This window comes from Lathyrus oleraceus, chromosome 2 (genome assembly GCF_024323335.1).
Source record: "Lathyrus oleraceus cultivar Zhongwan6 chromosome 2, CAAS_Psat_ZW6_1.0, whole genome shotgun sequence".
NCBI classification, from domain to species: Eukaryota; Viridiplantae; Streptophyta; class Magnoliopsida; order Fabales; family Fabaceae; genus Lathyrus; species Lathyrus oleraceus.
The window spans coordinates 451,173,128-451,192,503 of NC_066580.1; the positions used below are offsets into that span (position 1 = coordinate 451,173,128).

The 19,376-nt window shown below is 30.3% G+C and overlaps 1 protein-coding gene across 2 annotated transcripts; it reads right to left on the bottom strand.

Moving 5' to 3' along the window:
- Positions 1-396: 396 nt before the first annotated feature.
- On the bottom strand, positions 397-2,982 carry LOC127121524 (serine/threonine-protein kinase STY17). Of its 2 annotated transcripts, none has more exons than XM_051052005.1 (6): positions 2,759-2,982; positions 2,486-2,576; positions 2,126-2,321; positions 1,941-2,062; positions 1,062-1,217; positions 397-959 (listed from the first exon to the last, which is right to left on the bottom strand). In XM_051052005.1, the coding sequence occupies exons 1-6, from the start codon at positions 2,938-2,940 to the stop codon at positions 564-566; spliced, it is 1,143 nt and encodes a 380-aa protein (XP_050907962.1). In that variant the 5' UTR covers positions 2,941-2,982; the 3' UTR covers positions 397-563. The 2 variants fall into 2 exon arrangements, with proteins under 2 accessions (XP_050907962.1, XP_050907961.1); XM_051052004.1 differs by having other exon boundaries at positions 2,444-2,576.
- Positions 2,983-19,376: the final 16,394 nt, after the last annotated feature.

Genomic DNA, 19,376 nt, shown 5'->3' on the forward strand with positions numbered 1-19,376 from the left:
GAAAGAAACCTTCTAGAATTGAGAGAAATCAAAGACTCTCAAGTAGACTTTAGACGAGGATTAGAACCTACAAGAAGACCAAAATATTATAATGGAAGAGTCTCAAACTCTCAATTGACGACATTTGTGGAAACACCTAAGAAAGCCTTATCAACATTCACACATAAAAGCTTACTCCTAAAAAAAATTCACCCATAGCCCTAAAGCAAGCTCAAACACATGGAGAATAACTTTTATAATTTAAAATTCTCCATGGAGGCTTCTGCCAAAATAAAAGTATCATCCGCATACAGGATCCAACCCCATTTTGTACATAATTAACCAAATGTCTAGCTGATGTAAAAAAAAGTTGTACATCTACCATTTTTCTTTTATAAATATAAGTTTGTCACAATATAAAAAAATGAATATGCCAAAATAATATAAATATATTTAAATATAAATACAAACCCGAGTTTTAACATTCTTGCAACAATGATAACATTGCAAAAACATTAGAAGAATCCTTTAGAAACTAACTCAACAATCAATACTTGATGCTTTTAGCATTGTGTCATACCATATCAAAAGGAAATGCAACTACAGAAAAAAGAAAAAAAGCGTTTGATCTTATTTTTCTTTTTTGATTTCTTCTGAGAATCACCATCTGTTTCTCCATTAAGTTTTATAGTCTCACTCTCATTTTTTGAGATGTTTTCGTTCTCCTTAGTTGATTCAACGCTAGACGTTGGAGTATGTTGTGCCTTTGATATTTCTTCATCACTTTTGTTAATACCTTCATCGAACCTTTTTAAGTTTGCAAGTGCATTAATCTTTTCTGTGTAAATATCATGAAGAATCCTTATCAGCATTCCAGTGATTTCCTTGAATTCTGGTCTGAGTTTTGGATCTTCAATCCAACAAGATTGCACCAAGGGAGTTATTACTTCAGGAAAATCATCCAAACTTGGCCTCATATTCTGCAACCATTTTCAACAATTACATGCATTAAAAATGTTCTAATGTTACATAGGATATATGAAAACAAGCACCTCATCAATGAAGTAATGAATATTGCATACGTTTACGGTAGCATATGCAGCCATGAAATCTTTTCTATCTTTAAATGGAGTTTGATTTTTGATCATAGACCAAAGAACCATTGCAAAACTGTACACATCTGCTTTGTGATCATAGCTTTTCTTTGCTCCCTTTGGAAGTGGATCTTTGCTTAAAATCTATATAATACATTCAAATATAAGAAAAATATATATTAATTAACAGAAATACTATGTCTCTACTATTTCTTACACCCATTCATACAACATACACTGTTCACCGTATTTATATGTTGAACAGTGCTTTTTCTTATAAATAAAATATAATATTTATAAAAAAAATATTGTTTTTAAAATAGTTTTTTTAACATAAATTTAAAGTTTATTCTTAACCAATTTTATTTTTTTATTAATCATAAAAGTATATGTTATTAACCACTTATTTTACTTATAATTTATTAATCAAGTTTATTAATTTATTAACCAATAAAATACACAATATTAACCAAATTCTAACATTAAATTATAAAATATAGATTAATTATTATATTTTATACTTTTTAATGTTTGGTTAATGTTGTGTAATTTATTTGTAAATAAATTAGTAAAGTTGGTCAATAAATTATAAGTAAAATAAGTGGTTAATAACATATATGTATGATTAATATAATAATAAAATTGGTTAGTAATAAATTTTATATTTATATTAAAAAAAATATTTTTTATAAATATTATCATTTTATTTAAAAAAAACAAAAAAAAAATACTATACGATAAATAGTATATGGTGTAAGTATTGGTGTATGAAAATGGTGTAAAAATATCATTTCTCATTGATTAAATATATATACACAAAACATGATAATTTTAATCATACAAATGAATGAACATATACATATATACCTCAGGAGCCATATATCTATATGTACCAGCTTCAGAAGTCATTTCATCACATATATTCTCTCTAGCTACTCCAAAATCAGCGACTTTAATATTACTCTTATCTTTTGTAAGAAGTAAATTACCTACAAATAAAAAAAAATTACATATAAAATATCATTTGGAAAAAATATATAAAATTAAATTACCAGGCTTGAGATCACGGTGAATGATGCCGTTTGAATGCAAATACTCCATAGCTTGTGAAATATCAAGAGCATAACTCAAACATTGTTCCAATGAAAAGGTTATTGGATAGATGTTTTTCATGGTTTTCTGAAGCGAACCACCTTCTAGTAGTTCTGTGATTATCATCATTGATGGTTCTACAATGGCTCCAATAAACTGAAAATTAAACTTTAATGTTATGATCTAGCTAACTTTGAAATTTTAGGCAAAGAAATATTTTGATGAATTTAGATTAAATTAATTTTGTTATAGTAAACTTGTTTTGAATAAAAGAATACCTTAACAACATTTGTATGTTGAATCTTAGATAAAAGCTTTACCTCCCTCTCGAATTTGAGCTTAGACTCCGGCGGAACATCCTTTGTTCTCTCCGGCTGTATAGCTTTAATGGCCACCGGTTGATCTTCATACCTGAAATTAATTGCGACTAGTAAGTGGCTCAATAGATCTTAAACAAGCTCGTATACTCGTCTAAATAAAAAATTTATGCATTCTTTCACGTTTAAGATTGAATATCTTAAACGTGACTCGAGTGGTCTAATCGATTCAGAATCGATTATAATAGTATTGTAAACATAGTAGCAAGTACTTACCATCCTCGGTATACAATGGAATCTGAGCCTTCTCCGATGATCTCATCAATGACTAATTTATCAGAATCCATCAACAAATTAGGATCAATATCAAAGACAAAACCATCAGAAACAATACTATCACTCGACCTGTTTTCGACATTCTTGGAGGAGTAGGCGAGTGACATTTGGTAAAGTAACATAGTGTTTATGTCTGACTGTGAGAGCTTTGGATATTCACTAGCCATTTTTACTATTGTTACATTATAACAAATGCATGGATATCCAGGCTTTATATATAGTACATAGAATTTAAAACAAGGGGGGAAATGGTAAGTAAAAAGTGTTGTAGCTTATATGGAAACTTGTAAATTTCCTATTGTAGCATTGCATATAGATAGTGATGCATATAGAATGAGAGGCAAAAATATTTCAAATTACATTAAGTGTCATTTATTAAAGAGGTAAAAAGAAGAAAAAAAATTAAAAAAAGAAAAAAAAATATGTCAGTGTTAAATCAGTTCAATGAGTAATTTCTGCGAATTCGACAATATTTCTTTATTCATCTTTAAAATATTATATTTCAACTATTAAACTATTTAACCAAAAAAATATAATTACAAAAAATAAATTCTTCTAATTGAATAAGTGTATCTCATTAATGTATCCCTTGCATTTATAATTTTTTTAAATAAACAATAAATTAAGATATATAAATAGAATAAAATCGAACACCAACCACATAATCCTACATAATCCTAAGTAAATAAGTAAGATTTTCATTTTATAAAAAGTGTACTTCATTAAAATGGTAATGTTGGTCAAAAACTAATATTTTATTTCTATCAAATTGGTATATTTAATTAATTATGAATAATATTTATTATTATTAATTTTGTAATTTATATTAAATTTGTTAATATTTTAGTCATTTAAGTAAATTAATATACTATGATTATTTTTATATATTTAAATGTATTATTATAAATGTAATTTCGTATAAAATTAGATTCTCTAAAATATTTTATTAAAAATTAAAATACTATTTTATAAACTTATTATATTCTATTTAAAGACTACTATCTAACTTATTTAAATATGATAGTATAATATACCGATTTTTTAAAATGGCATATTTGACTTTTAAAGACGTTATTAGATATTATAGATGACATAACAGTTGTAAATATTATTGTTTTATGTGAAATTTAAAATTTACAAAGTCTAACTTGATTTTACCTATTTCCAATAAAAAAAATTATTGTTTATCTCATATTGCAAGTGGTTTAGCAAAAACAAGTGTCTTTTTAACAAAGAAAATTATTTTTGAAAAAAGTATTATGTTACTTTTTCAATTTTAATTTTAAATTACTATACTTCATTATATATTTATCATTGTTATTAATAGATAATATATTTTTAAAGAATTAATAGGCAATAGTTGACGGGCTGAATAAATTTATAATATTTTTTACACCGTATTCTCTATCGTTTTTTAACTATTAGAATAATGGTCCAATTTTTATCTCTTAAAACTCTAATTGTAGTTAGGAAGGAAGAGTTTTGAAAAAATAAAATAATAAAAAGTTTTTAATAAACTTTTTATATAAATACTTGTATAAAACCATAAATTAATAGTTATAACTATCATATTTTAATCTATAAAACATTATAATAATATATATTATAATTGAAAATTTTATTTAAACTCTCTAAAATCTTCTAAATATTATATCAACATAAACTATAAAATATAATCATAGTATTGAGAAAATAATATACAATGTTGTATTTAATTTTAAAAATAATATCTATTTTTATAAACTAAAAATACAAAAATGATATATTTATTTAACATCTTAGGTCGGAACTTAAACAAACAACAAGCATTTACAACACATTCATAAAATAATTTAAGCTTTGATCCATTTATTTTACCACATTCAGAAAATTAATGTCTCTATTTAAAATTTACATAATTTCTTTTTCTTTTCATATTTTTGCCATTAAAAATGATAATATAAAAAAAAATTAATGACATATAATTTATATTTATATTTAAAATTAAATTCAAATAAATATATATTATTTGTAATAATAATAATAATAATAATTATTATTATTATTATTATTATATTTAAAACATTCAAAGTTATTTTAGCTAATTTTTATATGGAAATGTATGGTCACATGAACCTTCCTTCTTCACACATCAATTAAAATAAAATCTAATAATTTTAAATAATTTTAAATATAAATTATAAAACAGGGGAATTGTAAATAAGATAATTTCCATGTGACATATTCGTAATTATCCAAATTTATGCACGACTTTTTAATTATTTTTAAAACTAAAATTTAAATAATTATTAATTAAAGTATACAAAACATTTTTAAAAAATTCTAACATAAAGTCATTGCCATATGAATTTTATGCCGTCCAAATCAAATAAAATCTAATAAATTTAATTTTATCCCCCTTACAATAATTTTGTGGTTTGCTTATTAAAATCTCATATTTAAACTCCAATCACAATATTTTATCTCTCTACAAATATTTATTTGAGTATATATGTTAATATTTGAGACGTAAATAGATTGGACTATGCCAAACTTTACTTAAATAGACTATATCTAATTAAAAAAAAAAATAAGATTTGACCTATTATTTTTCAAAGGATTTATTTTGAGTCTGGTTTGATTTTTTAAAATCCTATTTGACCAATTATCCCGTATAAAATCATATATTTTTGATTTTGTACATCTAATTTTTCTAGGCTAATAAAATATGTTAGAGCCTATACATTCATTTTTCTGATTTTTTTGCAACATTCTTAATGTATAGATATATATGAGTTATACACAACATAAAATAATAAAACTCACTTATAAAAATTATATATGAATATAAGTGCTAGAATAATCATATCTAATAGCAACAAGCATCTCAAACTTAATTCAATAATTATAGTTAAGTCTTAGGCATATCAATAGCAAGTCTCATTACTATGAAAAACCCCTTTCATCATAGTTAGAAAAAGGATATAATCACGTTTGAACAACCGTGATGAAGTAGGATGTGGTTGTAAGTTCGATGTTTTGAACCACGAGCATGTGACCGTTGTGATAAATTATGTAGTGTGTCATTTATCCCAACGGTTGACTTAAACAATCGTTGTCATAAATATAGGGTCATGGGTTTGATACCCAACTGCAATCCTGCAAACACCATGAAAAAAGTAACATGTTAACATAAAGTAGCATGACATTGTAATCCAACAAAAATTTGCCAACATACATTACAATAACATCAACATAACAACAACATATACGAATAAGAGAGAATATGAAAAAAGATTTGTCAACAACAACCAACAATAAAACACGTGAAACCGAAGTAAATAATATGAAAATCCTTTCAATAAACATTTATCTATATTTATCAACAATAACAACAACATGCAACAACATACAACAACAACAAAATGCATAAACTCTTGAATAAGAAGAAAATCATGTGAAACATAACAACAACATACACGAAAATGAGAGAATAATGAAGAAAAAGAATATATTTATGTATGAAGAACAAGATTGGTGATTATACTATAGAATAGGGAAGATAATGACGCAGAAGAAAAGAGAAAATGTGTGTTAGAGTTTTGCTTTGAGAGATATGACGATACTGACAAGAAGCGAGGGTTAATTCACTTATATATGGTTAAACAATTTCACCATGGTCTTATTAAAAAACCATGATGAAATGTAGCTCCTTTTACAACGGTTACAATTACCGTGGTGATTTTGAACCCTATTGTAAGGACAACACTCATTGTAACGAAAGAGTAAAAAATTGTTGAAGCTCGGATTCGAACCCATTCATTCCATGAATGTATAATCATGGTTAATTAATTTTGACTATAATGCAATGTATTTTTGTGTGTGCGCGTATATATATATATTTCCAAAATAACCATGTTTGGGGGAGGATGCGCCGGGGGAGTTGGCGCACCCCAAAAAAATAAGAGGAGTCGCCAGATGCATTGGGCCTCATGAAGAGGCCCAGCATGGCCCTCCAAAAGGAGGCGCCAATACAGCTGGCGCCTATGTATGTGTTTCTTTTGAAAATAAAATTTAATTTTGCAGCCAACAAGAATCAAACACACAACCTTTAGATCAATAGTGAAACACATTACCATTGCATCACAAACCCTTCATATTAACTTGTTTCATCATATATTTAATGAGCCATTGTTCTTAGATCATAAGAGACATTAAATTTTTATTTTAAATTTTAATATCTTAAAATATATGAATTATATTCTTCAATATTTATATAATTTATTTATAATCAATATCAATTGCTATTTCCATTTTAAATTATATGTTACTCCTATTTTGTAAAATATTTTGTTTTATATTTTAACCTTAAACATATTATTTTGTTTTATATTTTTTGAATTATTCAACCTTAAACATATTATTTTTTATATTAATTTTTACACAAAAATTCAAATAAAACTTCATAATATTTATTATAAATACAATTGAAAAATTATATTATTTTAAATATAATATATTTTTAAATATTATATTACTTTTTATAAATAATATAATATATTAATACATGTCTAAGTTATATAAAATAATACTTAAATATTTAATATATAAAAAATTAATAAAATATAAATACATTATAAAATAAAACACAAAATAATTGAATATTAATTTGAATATATTAATATATAATATTTTTAAAAATTAAACAATAGAGATAAAATTTAATAAAATGAAAGAAGAACAATATATTAAAGAATAGAGATAAAATTTAATAAAATGAAAAACATGGTTATTTTAAAAAAAAAAATCATATATTGTTCTTTTTTCATTTTATTAAATTTTATCTCTATTCTTTAATATATTGTTCTTTTTTTATTTTATTAAATTTTATCGCTATTCTTTAATTTTTAAAAATATTATATATTAATATATTCAAATTAATATTCAATTATTTTGTGTTTTATTTTATAATGTATTTATATTTTATTAATTTTTTATATATTAAATATTTAAGTATTATTTTATATAACTTAGACATGTATTAATATATTATATTATTTATAAAAAGTAATATAATATTTAAAAATATATTATATTTAAAATAATATAATTTTTCAATTGTATTTATAATAAATATTATGAAGTCTTATTTGAATTTTTGTGTAAAAATTAATATAAAAAATAATATGTTTAAGGTTGAATATTTCAAAAAATATAAAACAAAATAATATGTTTAAGGTTAAAATATAAAACAAATTTTTTTACAAAATAGGAGTAACATATAATTTAAAATGGAAATAGCAATTTATATTGATTATAAATAAATTATATAAATATTGAAGAATATAATTCATATATTTAAGATATTAAAATTTAAAATAAAAATTTAGTGTTTTTCTCTTATGATCTAAGAACAATGGCTCATTAAATATATGATGAAACAAATTAACATGAAGTGTTTGTGGTGCAATGGTAACTTGTTTCACTATTCATCCAAAAGTTGTGTGTTTAATTCTTGTTGGTTGCAAACTTAAATTTTATTTTCAAAAGAAACACACACATAGGTGCTAGCTGTATTGGCGCCTCCTCTTGGAGGGCCATGCAGGTGCCTCTTCATGAGGCCCAATGCATGTGCGTCAATGCATCTGGGGCCTCCTCTTAGTTTTTGGGGGATGCGCTAACTCCCCCAGCGCATCCTCATTGACTGATTTTGAAATCTAAAACTTTTTTATTGTGTGTATAAATTTAGAGTAGTTATTATCACCTTGTCTACGAACAAACAAAAGATTAAAGTAGATACCTCTCATCCAACCTTTATGAAAATATGTTTACTGATAATATTTATTAAGTAAAAAAAATACACGGTTATTTAGAAAAATCTTAATTCAAATTTGTGAAAACTACGCTTACCTAACATTAATTCAAAGTCTAAAAAATAAAATAAACAATACATTCTCTCTACACTAGAAAAGAAAGCATGCACATTCATTTCAAAAGTTTTGATATCACGCAAACCCAACAAAAAATAAAGAGAGTATTTATAGATATTCACACAAAGAATTTATCTTGATTCACCTTGTTAACTATGGTTGGTCTAATCCCTTCATATTCAAATATTTTTACTATAAGTAAATTGAATTATAGACAATCCCTAGAACACTACATTCTTAGAATTTCCTTGCTTCAAAATAAATGACTTTGATACCTTTAATCACTAAGGATTATCATGCCTAAACTAGATGTTTGTTTAAAAAACTAATGTAGAGTGGTAAACTTAATAAAGCTCAACTTCCAATATATGATTTTTTAAGAAATAATATTGAATATATAAAACTTATGTCCAGGTGTTTGTTCTTTGATACTATTACAATGAAAGGAAAAGGTTAAAACTAATTCAATATTATGTAGATTTATCCAATGTTTTGATAACACACATACAAACAAGTTAGCAATGGAAAATAAAGAAGGTACGGATATCCTAGTTCACCGTATTAACTATATGTAAGCTCAATCTTATCACACTATGGATTTTTTCACAATAACCAAATCAAATTACAAACAACCGCTAAAAATATTCAGACTTAAATTTCATTCTCTCTCACTATAGGAGTTTTATACCTTAGTCCATTAAGGGCTTCCCTGTCTCACTCTATAAGAACTTGAACATAATACAAATATATTTATTTAAACAATTAACATAGAGTGTTAACAAACAAATAAACATGGTAGCAACGAAAAATAAAGATAGTATTAATAGAGATTTAGAGGGCATAAGTGATCAATTATTCATCTAGACACATGTGGTCACTTTTCGTTGAGTGCCAATAATCATGTCCTTTAAGATATGTAATGCCCTAAACTTGTAAACAATATCATGTTATTAATGATGGAATTAGGGTGATTTATCTAAATAATTAGGGATTAATAAACCCTAGTAGCACCATTAGTAAATTTGAGTTTAATGGCAAGGGCATTATGGTAATTGCTTGGTCTTCCTATATAAAGTCAAAATTAGCCAAATTCCTCATTTTCTCACTTATATTATCTCTTTTAGAATCTAAGTTTTGAAATTGAGAGTGGGCAAGGAGATTTTGTAAGAGAATGGGGAGATTTTGATCAAGCATCAACATTCTTCAATTGTATGTATGAAGTTCTTTGATTTCTTGGAGAAGAAGACTCAAGGCAATAATTTGATCACCGTTTCAGCTCCTTCATCCCCTTCAAACCAAAAACTCATCAAGGTCAAGATGGGGTTCCACTAGGTTTGTGATCTTGGGTAGAACCAAATTAGGGCAATGCATGGCGGGAGGACTATATAGCTTGATGAATGTGTGTTTTGCTTGATATCTCTCCACTTGTTTTGCTTGGTCATGTTTTTTCTTCATGAAACTTGCATGCTATGTGTTTTTGATGTCTAAATGATATGTTTGAATGCATGATTTCCTTTGATTAGGATTGAGACTATGAACACAAGCAAAACCTACTTGATGGCATGTTTGTTCCATGATAATGCATGTCCATTATTGTGATGCACGTTATTGATTGCTTGATGATAGACTCCGCCGAATTGTGCATGAACTTGTATTCTGGTTGGTTGGTTTTATTGAGTTGATGTAGGTTCTTCCTGAAGGTAGAGAAAAACAAGAAATGGGGGTTTGAATTGTTTCACAATAGCTAAAAAAATTTGCAACACCACAAAAAAAAATAGTGACAACACAAAGAGTTTATCCTGATTCGCTTGAAATTCAAAGCTACTCCAGTCCACCAACCAAGGTGATTTCGCCTTCAATAAGGACTTAATCCACTAATCTCAACAGATTACAAAAACGTCTGAGAGTTTGACAACATCTTAGCCATCTCAAGTCTACAAACCTAAACAAGTCACTTAAGGAATTACAAAGAGTTTCTGGAGTTACAAGTGTTTGACTCAATGCTTCTAGAGAAGCAGTATAAACACACTTTAAGAGCTATGAAACACGACCACACAATGTTGAGCAACAACTCTTGTATGAAAGTATTTCTTACAATAATGATAGTGAGATATTGGAGTATGAGGATATTATTGTGTCAAAGTTGTTTCATTGTATATAAAGTTCTTGTTTTTAGAAAATTCTAAGGAGGCCTTTAGATAACATTTTAAGATGATACCGTTTGAGGGAAATCAATGTAGATTTCTTGCTATCTATGGGATTTAAATGTATTAAATTTCTTGTCCTTTCCATAGAAGTCTTGGAACATAATCCATGGTTTCCTTATAAAAGGAATTTTGCAAGGATTTGAATACTTCCAGAGTAAGTTTTTGATCCGGTGATATCAGATAGAGTGTTGATCATGTATTAGAGTAAGCATGATCAGAGTTCTTGAGCTAGAGTCTAGATATCTTGCAATCTTTAAATATTCTCTTGCAGAGTCTTCAGATCTTCTCTTGCAAAGTCTTCATATTATTTCTTGAATAGTCTTAAGATATTCTCTTGAATAGTCTTCAGATATCAGGGTTTAAACTTTAGCATTCATATTCTTCATGTGATTTCTCTTCAAATTTGTTCTTGTTCAAAGTCAAATCTAATTTCTTTATGTTGGGTCAGCTTTTCTTGACTACGTCAAATGTCAGATATTCGTTTCCTCAAAGTTATTTTAACTTAGAATCTTGCACATTTAGGAAAATCATTAGGTTACAAAATTGTTTCATTCTTTGTTATCATCAAAACTTAGAGATATATTGCAGAATCAATATCTTGTTCTAACAATCTCCCCTTTTTTTATGATATCAAAACTTAGAATTTTGATGAAACAATAAGCACTTTTCAGATATGCTAAATAAAAATTGATTAGAGTCAGATAAAGTGACTCCCCCTGAGATTAGAAATCTCCCCCTAAGTCTGATACTTAAGACTTTTAATGTTTAGTATCAGCTAGGTTTCTAGGGTAGAGACTTCCTTACCAGATTTTCTTAGGTTGCTTGCCTTGATTTATTAGTTTCTCACAAAGATTCATTTTCGCTTTGTTCAGATAGATCCTAAAAAATGACTTAGACTGCGCAAAGATTATGTCAGAATCGTAAGCAGTGCATTTATAAGAGTTAGATAATTTATTTCATCAAAAGGACTTCTATTTAATTCTCCCCCTTTTTGTCAGACTCAAAAAGTTAAGAAAATCACAAGTAATAAAATCACAAAAAAAAATCATTGATAAGAAAGAGAGTTACAAAACAAAACGAACCATAAGAAAAAGGCCTCATAGGAAAAAACACTTAGAAAAGTTACAAAAGAAAATTCCTAGAGTTCCTAAAGGTTTGGAGATGGAGACATCCTCTGAAGAAGTTGAGCTAGAAGATTCTGGATGCTGGAGTTAACTTGATCCTGCTTGTCGAGTCTGGCTCTGACTAGTTGTTGTTTTTTCTACAACTCTTCCAGAGTCTTGATGACTAGAGGAGCTAGGTCAGTTGTTGATGACTCACCTTGAGTCAGAGCAACCTTAGTTGTCTTATCAGCATCTTCAACAACTTTCTGCTTCAGCGGCTAATGCTGCTTCAGCTTCAGCTTTTGCCCTAGCTGCAGCCTCTATAGCAGCTTTCTCCACATCTTCTTTCTTCGCCCTCTCAGCAGCCTCCTGAGCTAGACGAGCCTCCAGCTTCTATTTAGCACTTATGATATAGTCATTTCTGACTTGTTCAGATAACCCCTTCATCTTGAAGACTTCAAAAGTCATCCACCTGATGAACCCGTTCCAGTGAGTCCTTACAACATAAGGGTTATCACTGACACTATATTCGTCAGACAGCTTCTTGAGTCTTGAAGCAAAAGTCTCTGAGAACTTGGAAAATTCCTCATTAAGGGTAAGAAAAGTGGGGTCAGGTTCATAGGGTTGAGGAGTGGGTTCAGAAGGTGCTAGAATAGAGGTTTCAGGTATGGGTTTAGAGGTTTCTGGTACAAACTAAATCTTTTCAGAGCCAATTATGGCCTAAAGTTCTTGATGGTTTAGGGAGGTTGGGTCATGGTTATCTGAACCAGAGTGTTTGGAGTTTGAAGAAAGGTCATAGTAAGGGGGAACTGGGGTTAGAAGAAGGGGGTGATATAGGGTCGATGAAAATTATGGCTTCAGATATGGGGATGAATGTTGTTGTGAGGTTGAATTGAGGTAGTGGAGGTGAAGATGTTATGGGGTCAGAGGTAATGGATTCAGAACATATAGGTATAGAGGTTGTTGGTTTAGAGGGATTTTGTTGAGATATGGATTTTGTGGAAGGTGGAGTGGAGGAAGTAGTGACAGAGGTTAAGAGTGTGGGGGTGGTTGAGTTAATGATGAGATAAATTTCCTAGAACCAGAAGAAATAAGGACTTTTAAGATATGAGACTTACTTGGTGTTGAAGAGCTTATAGGCACAGGTTGCTTCTGAGTCGCTGAAGATTATCCCAACTTGAGACTCTTCTTCTTCTTCTTCTTCTTAGATGGTTCCCTTTTTATTTTCATGAAGTCGGGGGGTTTATCTAGGAGCCAACCCAACATGAAGCCAGAGATATCGTATCCTTGGGCTTCCAGATCATGCAGGTAACACACAATGACTTCAGGAGGATCAATTTTGGAGAATAAATAAATCCCATTTGATATCTCCCTTTGATCCTTCAGAACTTCCCAGGAGGTTTCCTTTGAGGGTTTGACTTTGACCTTGTCTATCAGACCCATGCTCTTCAGATTCCTGTCGTTCAGAGGCTTCCTCACGTCCACAGTGACGTCTTCCAGTGGATTCAAGAAGATGAGATGGTCCACCAGACCACTCTCCACCAGACCACTCTCCACCAGACATCTTAAGCCACACCCTCAGATGCTGGTGAAGCTCTTTGTTCTTGGATGTTTTTCCTTCTGGATTCTGAGAGTAGATTGTGGGGATAACTTCCTGGGACATATACTTAGACCCAGGGTTAATGTTATTGATTCTTTTCCCCCCAACCTTTTCCATGTTCATGAGCACAACTATGTACTTCTCGATAATCACCATCTTTATTCCCAAAACGTGAGACACAATGTAGTGATCATCACAATCTGCGAATCTCCAGAACACCTTTACCAAGTTTGAGTAGAGGGGGTCATATAAACGGTTGAATTAGTTGAGCCACCCTTGATTTTCCAGTTCTTGAGTTAAATCTATTCCATTTTCTTTGAGGTTGTCAAAATCTACCAACAACTCACAAAGAACTTCAAGCTTATCAAAATGCGTTGAAAGATTGATATGAGCAGGACGATCAAGAACATGAGGTTCTTGACATGAGGTTGTTGAAGGAACAACAGTAGGGATTGCAACTTATTATGAATGGGCAGCTTGTTCAGTGGCGTTCACCTCTTGGGAATATTCAAACACTTATTGTTGTTCATGATTCATGATGTTGTTGAGGACGATGAAGATTGATTATAGAGAAAGTTGAGAGAAGTTGAGTTTAAGGGTTTGTGTAAGTTGTGAGTAGTAAAAGTGTGAATGTGTGAAATGTGGAAGTAAATATACACTATTTCAAAAACATGAAAAAACGACAGCGTTAGCAAGAGAGGAAATGAAAATAATTAATATTGCTAAAAAATGAATTGACAAGCGCGGGGAGAATTAAATGCAACCAATGATGGGTGTCTAATCTCAAGATGTGCACATTTCTCGAGAGGATCTCAACAGTTTGGCCTTTGAGTTCTGAGCTAGACATGTGGCTAGAAGATCTAGAGCCTCATGTTTGAGGGAGCACATGTTGATATTTGTGAAGTTAAGAATACCAAGAGGTTTCTGACTCAGAAGGTTTATGATAAAGATATATTCTAACTTGTAGAAGTATCAGAACCAGAATCAGATAAACATCATATGTTTGAGTCAGAGTCTAATTTAACATCAGAGATGAGAATCACATATTCAGAATCATTTTGGGCAATATGCCATATTTAAGTTTGTCAGAATGAAATGAAATATATCATCAGCTAAGGGTTTTGTAAAGATATCAGCCCATTGATGATTTGTATCTACAAATTTTAAAATAATTATCCCTTTTTAAACACAGTCTCTGATAAAATGGTGTTTAATTTCTATGTGCTTTGCTCTAGAATGTAAAATTAGATTCTTACTTAAACATATAGCAGTAGTATTATCACAAAAGATAGGAATGTTACTCTCATAAATATGAAAGTCCTCAAGTTGATTCTTCATCCAAAGCATCTGAGTGATGCATAGTGAAGCTGAAATGTATTATGCTTCTGCAGTTGATAGTGCAATGATTGATTGTCTTTTGCTTGCCCATGAGATGAGGTTTCCTCCCAAAAACTAACAGTTCCCATATGTGCTTTTGCATTCCAACCTATCTCCAGTGTAATCTGCATCACAATACCCTGAAAGCCTATACTCTGATGTTTTCTTATACATCAAGCCATGTTTATGTGTTCCTTTCATATACCTAAGAATTCTCTTAACAGCAGTTAAGCGAGACTCCCTTGGATGTAATTGAAATTTAGCACATAGACATACGCTAAATAATATATTTGGACGCGAAGCAGTCAGTTAAAGGAGAGAACCGATCATACCACGATAGAGTTTCTGACAAACCTTTTGACTTACCTTTTTCGTCTCCAGAATGAAGGTAGGATGCATGGGAGTCTTGGCTAGCTTGCTTTATGACATGTCAAATTTCTCCAGAAGATCTTTTATGTATTTTCTTTTATAGACATATGTGGCTTCTGATGTTTGATTGATTTGAATCCCCAGAAAGAACTTTTGTTCTTGCATTAGGCTCATCTCAAATTCTGCCTGCATTAACTAAGAAAATTCTTGGCAAACTGAGGGGTTAGCAGAACCAAATATTATGTCATCAACATAAATCTGACAAATCATAAGATTGTTTCTGATGTTTTTTCAGAAGATAGTGGAGTCCATTTTTCCTCTAATAAAATCATTTTCCAGAAGAAATGAGCCGAGTCTTTCATACCAAGCTCTGGGAACTTGTTTCAGACTGTAAAGAGATTTCTTAAGTTTAAAAACATGTTCTAGAAGTTTTGAGTTTTCAAAGCCAGAAGGTTGATGAACATACATTTCTTTAGAAATATAACCATTCAGAAACTCGATTTTGACATCCATCTGGTATAATTTAATGGAGTAATTTACAACAAAAGATACAGGGAGATGAATGGATTCTAACCTCGCAACTGGAGAAAAGGTTTCATTGTAGTCAATTCCTTCTTGTTGACTATAACCCTGTGCCACCAGTCGTGCTTTGTTTCTGACTACTTCACCCTTTTCATTTAGCTTGTTTTTGTATACCCATTTAGTTCCAATCACATGGGTTCCCTTGGGTCTTGGTACAAGATCCCAAACATCATTCTTGGAAAACTGATCAAGTTCTTCCTTCATTTCCATAATTCATTCTTTATCTTGAAGAGCTTCTTCATAGGATGTTGGCTCTATCAGAGATACTAGTCCCAAAAGTGTTTCTTCAGAAACTTTTGAATGTTGATCTTGTTCTGACAGATACATTCTTGTTTCCCAAATCAGTTCTTCAGAAACGTTCTTCCTATTTCTTTGTCTTTTCTGATTGATTGTGATTTCAAGTGCTTCTGAAGTTTTTCTTCCCGCTTCTTCAAATTCTTTGGTCTTTTCATAAGAACCTACAAGTGTGATCTCCAGATCTGCAAATTTCTCAACTAGCTTTGACTTTTTAGAGTCAAGCTTGTCATCAAATCTGACATGTATTGATTCTTCCACAACTTGTGTTTCTATATTGTATACTCGATATCCTTTAGAATGTTCTGAGTATCCTAACATAATACACTTTTGTGCCTTAGAGTCAAGCTTGTTCAGATTATCTTTAGTGTTCAGAATAAAACAAGAGCATCCAAAAGGATGAAAATAAGCAATGTTGGGTTTTTTTCCCTTGCACAGTTCATAAGGAGTCTTCTCCAAAATAGGTCTGATGGAGATTCTGTTCTAAATGTAACATGTTGTATTTACAGCTTCTGCCAAGAAGTGCTTAGTTACATCAGTTTCATTGGTCATGGTTTTGGCCATCTCTTGGAGAGTCCTATTCTTCCTTTGTACAACTCCATTTTGTTATGGAGTTCTCAGATAGGAGAAATCATGGGATATTCCATTAGACTCAAAAAGTTCTTCAAAAAGTTTGTTTTCAAATTTGCCACCATGACCACTTCTAACTCTGATGATTTTAGTGTCAAATTTATTTTGCACTTTTGAACAGAAACTAGTGAACACATATTGTGACTCATTCTTGTGCCTTAAGAATTTTGCCCATGTCCAATGACTATAATCATCAACAATGACAAGTCCATACTTCTTACCATTGAATGGTGTTGTTTTAACATGTCCAAATAAATCAATGTGTAGAAGTTCCAGAGGTCTGGAGGTAAAAACAACATTTTTGGTTTTGAAAGTGGTTTTAGAAAATTTACCTTTCTAACATGCTTCACAAAGAGCATCTAAAGAAAACTTCAGCTTAGGTAGGCCTCTAACTAACTCAAGTTTATTTAGCTGACAAATCATCCTCAAGATAATGTGACCCAAGCGTGTATAAAACTAGCATCTTTAAGTTCCATGTTTTGGAACATATGCTTTCTTTCCGTCATGTGTCCCGAGCATCTAGAGTCTAGGTACCATGATTGGTGTTTTAACTCTATTGCACATGATATCTGCAACATACATTATTTTATCTTTTGGTACCCAGAATCTTTTGGGTCCTTTAGGATTAGTTCTCCTAGAGTTTCTGAAAACTTTGGGTTTTCTAGCATTATTAAACTTTTGTGTTTGTGCAGGTGTATAATGATAAGAAAAAGGAGATTTTGATTTGTTTTCTATAGTAGGTTTCTGATCATCGTCATCAGAATCGTAACCTATTCCTCTTTTTCTATTATGACTTACACCATAGATCATAAAAGCCATTTTGCTTCTTTCTAGGCTGTGGTTCAAAAAATTCTGAAAAGCTTTTTCATATTTGCATATGATAGTGTCAGAAGTAGGTGGAGCTTTAGAGAGAGTTTCCTCAAGTTTTGAACATTTCTTAGTTGATAATTCTTTTTCTATTTCAAGAATAAAGTTATTTTCTTTAAGTTTAGAAACTTCTTTCTCAAGCTTATCACACTCTTCAACAGTTTCTTCATGAACCTTTTTCAAGTTCTTGAATTTCTGTCAAAGCTTCTGATACACGCTCAAAGATTCTGACAAACAGGTTTCTATATCAGAACGAGAAAAGCTAGATAATACCTCTTCAGAGTCAGACTCTGTTTCTGATGAACTTCTAGAGGTAGTGGCCATGAATGCTATGTTTGCTTGCCCGTCTTCATAATCAGATTCAGGAGCTTTAGATTTAGAGTCATCCCATGTTGCCATGAGTCCTTTATTCTTTGCTTTGAAAGAAATCTTCTTGAAGCTTTCTTTTTTTAGAGCTATCCTTCTTTAGCTTTGGACATTCATTTATGTAGTGTCCAGGCTCTTTGCATTCATAATATGTTACTTCCTTGTTGGGTTTGCCTTTGGAGGTTGAATCTGGACGATCTCCCTTCTGTCTAGGCCTTATGAATTTGTTTTGTCTTTTTCTCTAGAGCTGTTTGATTCTTATGGAAAGAAGAGATAATTCTTCTTCATCATCAGAAACTTCATTTTCAGAGTCATCAGTTTCTTCTTCTTCAGCTTGAAAGGCTTTATTCCTTTATGGATCTCTTCTTTCTGATCTAGACTTTAGAGCAACAAATTTTCTTTTCTTCTGAGGTTCATCTTCTTCAAGCTCTATTGCATGACTTCTGAGAGAGCTGATAAGTTCTTCGAGACTTATGTTGTTCAGATCCTTGGATAAATTCAGAGCAGTAACCATAGGTCTCCATTTCTTGGGAAGAATTATGATTATCTTCTTGACATGATCTTTTGTAGTATATCCTTTACCCAGAACCTTGAGTCCTGCAACCAAGGTTTGAAACCTTGAGAACATCACTTCAACAACTTCATCATCTTCCATTATGAAGGCTTCATACTTCTGGATTAAGGCCAGAGCCTTTGTCTCTTTGACTTGATTGTTTCCTTCGTGCGTCATGTTCAAGGAATCAAAGATTACTTTGTTTGTTTCCCTATTGGATATCTTCTCGTATTCATTATAGGAAAAATCGTTTAACGTAATGGTTCTTGCTTTATGGTGATTCTTGAATGCACGCTTCTGATCATCATTCATTTTGCTTCTTGGAGTAGAGATACCAATTGCAGAGATGGGTGGTTCATAACCATTTGTAACAATATCCCAGAGATAAGCATCGTAGCCTAGGAAGAAAGTTTCAATGTTGTCCTTCCAGTAGTCAAATTTTTCCCCATAAAAAACTGGAGATTTTGCATTGTAGCTATCTCTTTCATTTGTGTTAGCGATGAAGTTTTTCTCACCCTGGATCTCTCTACACAGTTAAGTGTTTGATTCGAGAATCAATAACAGAGCCTAAGCTCTAATACCAATTGAAGGTAGATAAAAACAAGAAAGGGGGTTGGAATTATTTTCACAATAGTTAAAAACTTTTGCAACACCACACACATAAAATAAATACTGACAACACAAAGAGTTTATCTTGGTTC

Excerpts from the sequence above, each read along its gene's own strand:
- LOC127121524 (XM_051052004.1), bottom strand. The coding sequence starts at position 2,940 with ATGTTACTTTACCAAATGTCACTCGCCTACTCCTCCAAGAATGTCGAA. Across the intron at positions 2,322-2,443 it reads AACATACAAATGTTGTTAAG|TTTATTGGAGCCATTGTAGA; the intron begins GTATTCTTTTAT and ends TTTAATTTTCAG. Across the intron at positions 2,063-2,125 it reads TCACCGTGATCTCAAGCCTG|GTAATTTACTTCTTACAAAA; the intron begins GTAATTTAATTT and ends TTTTATTTGTAG.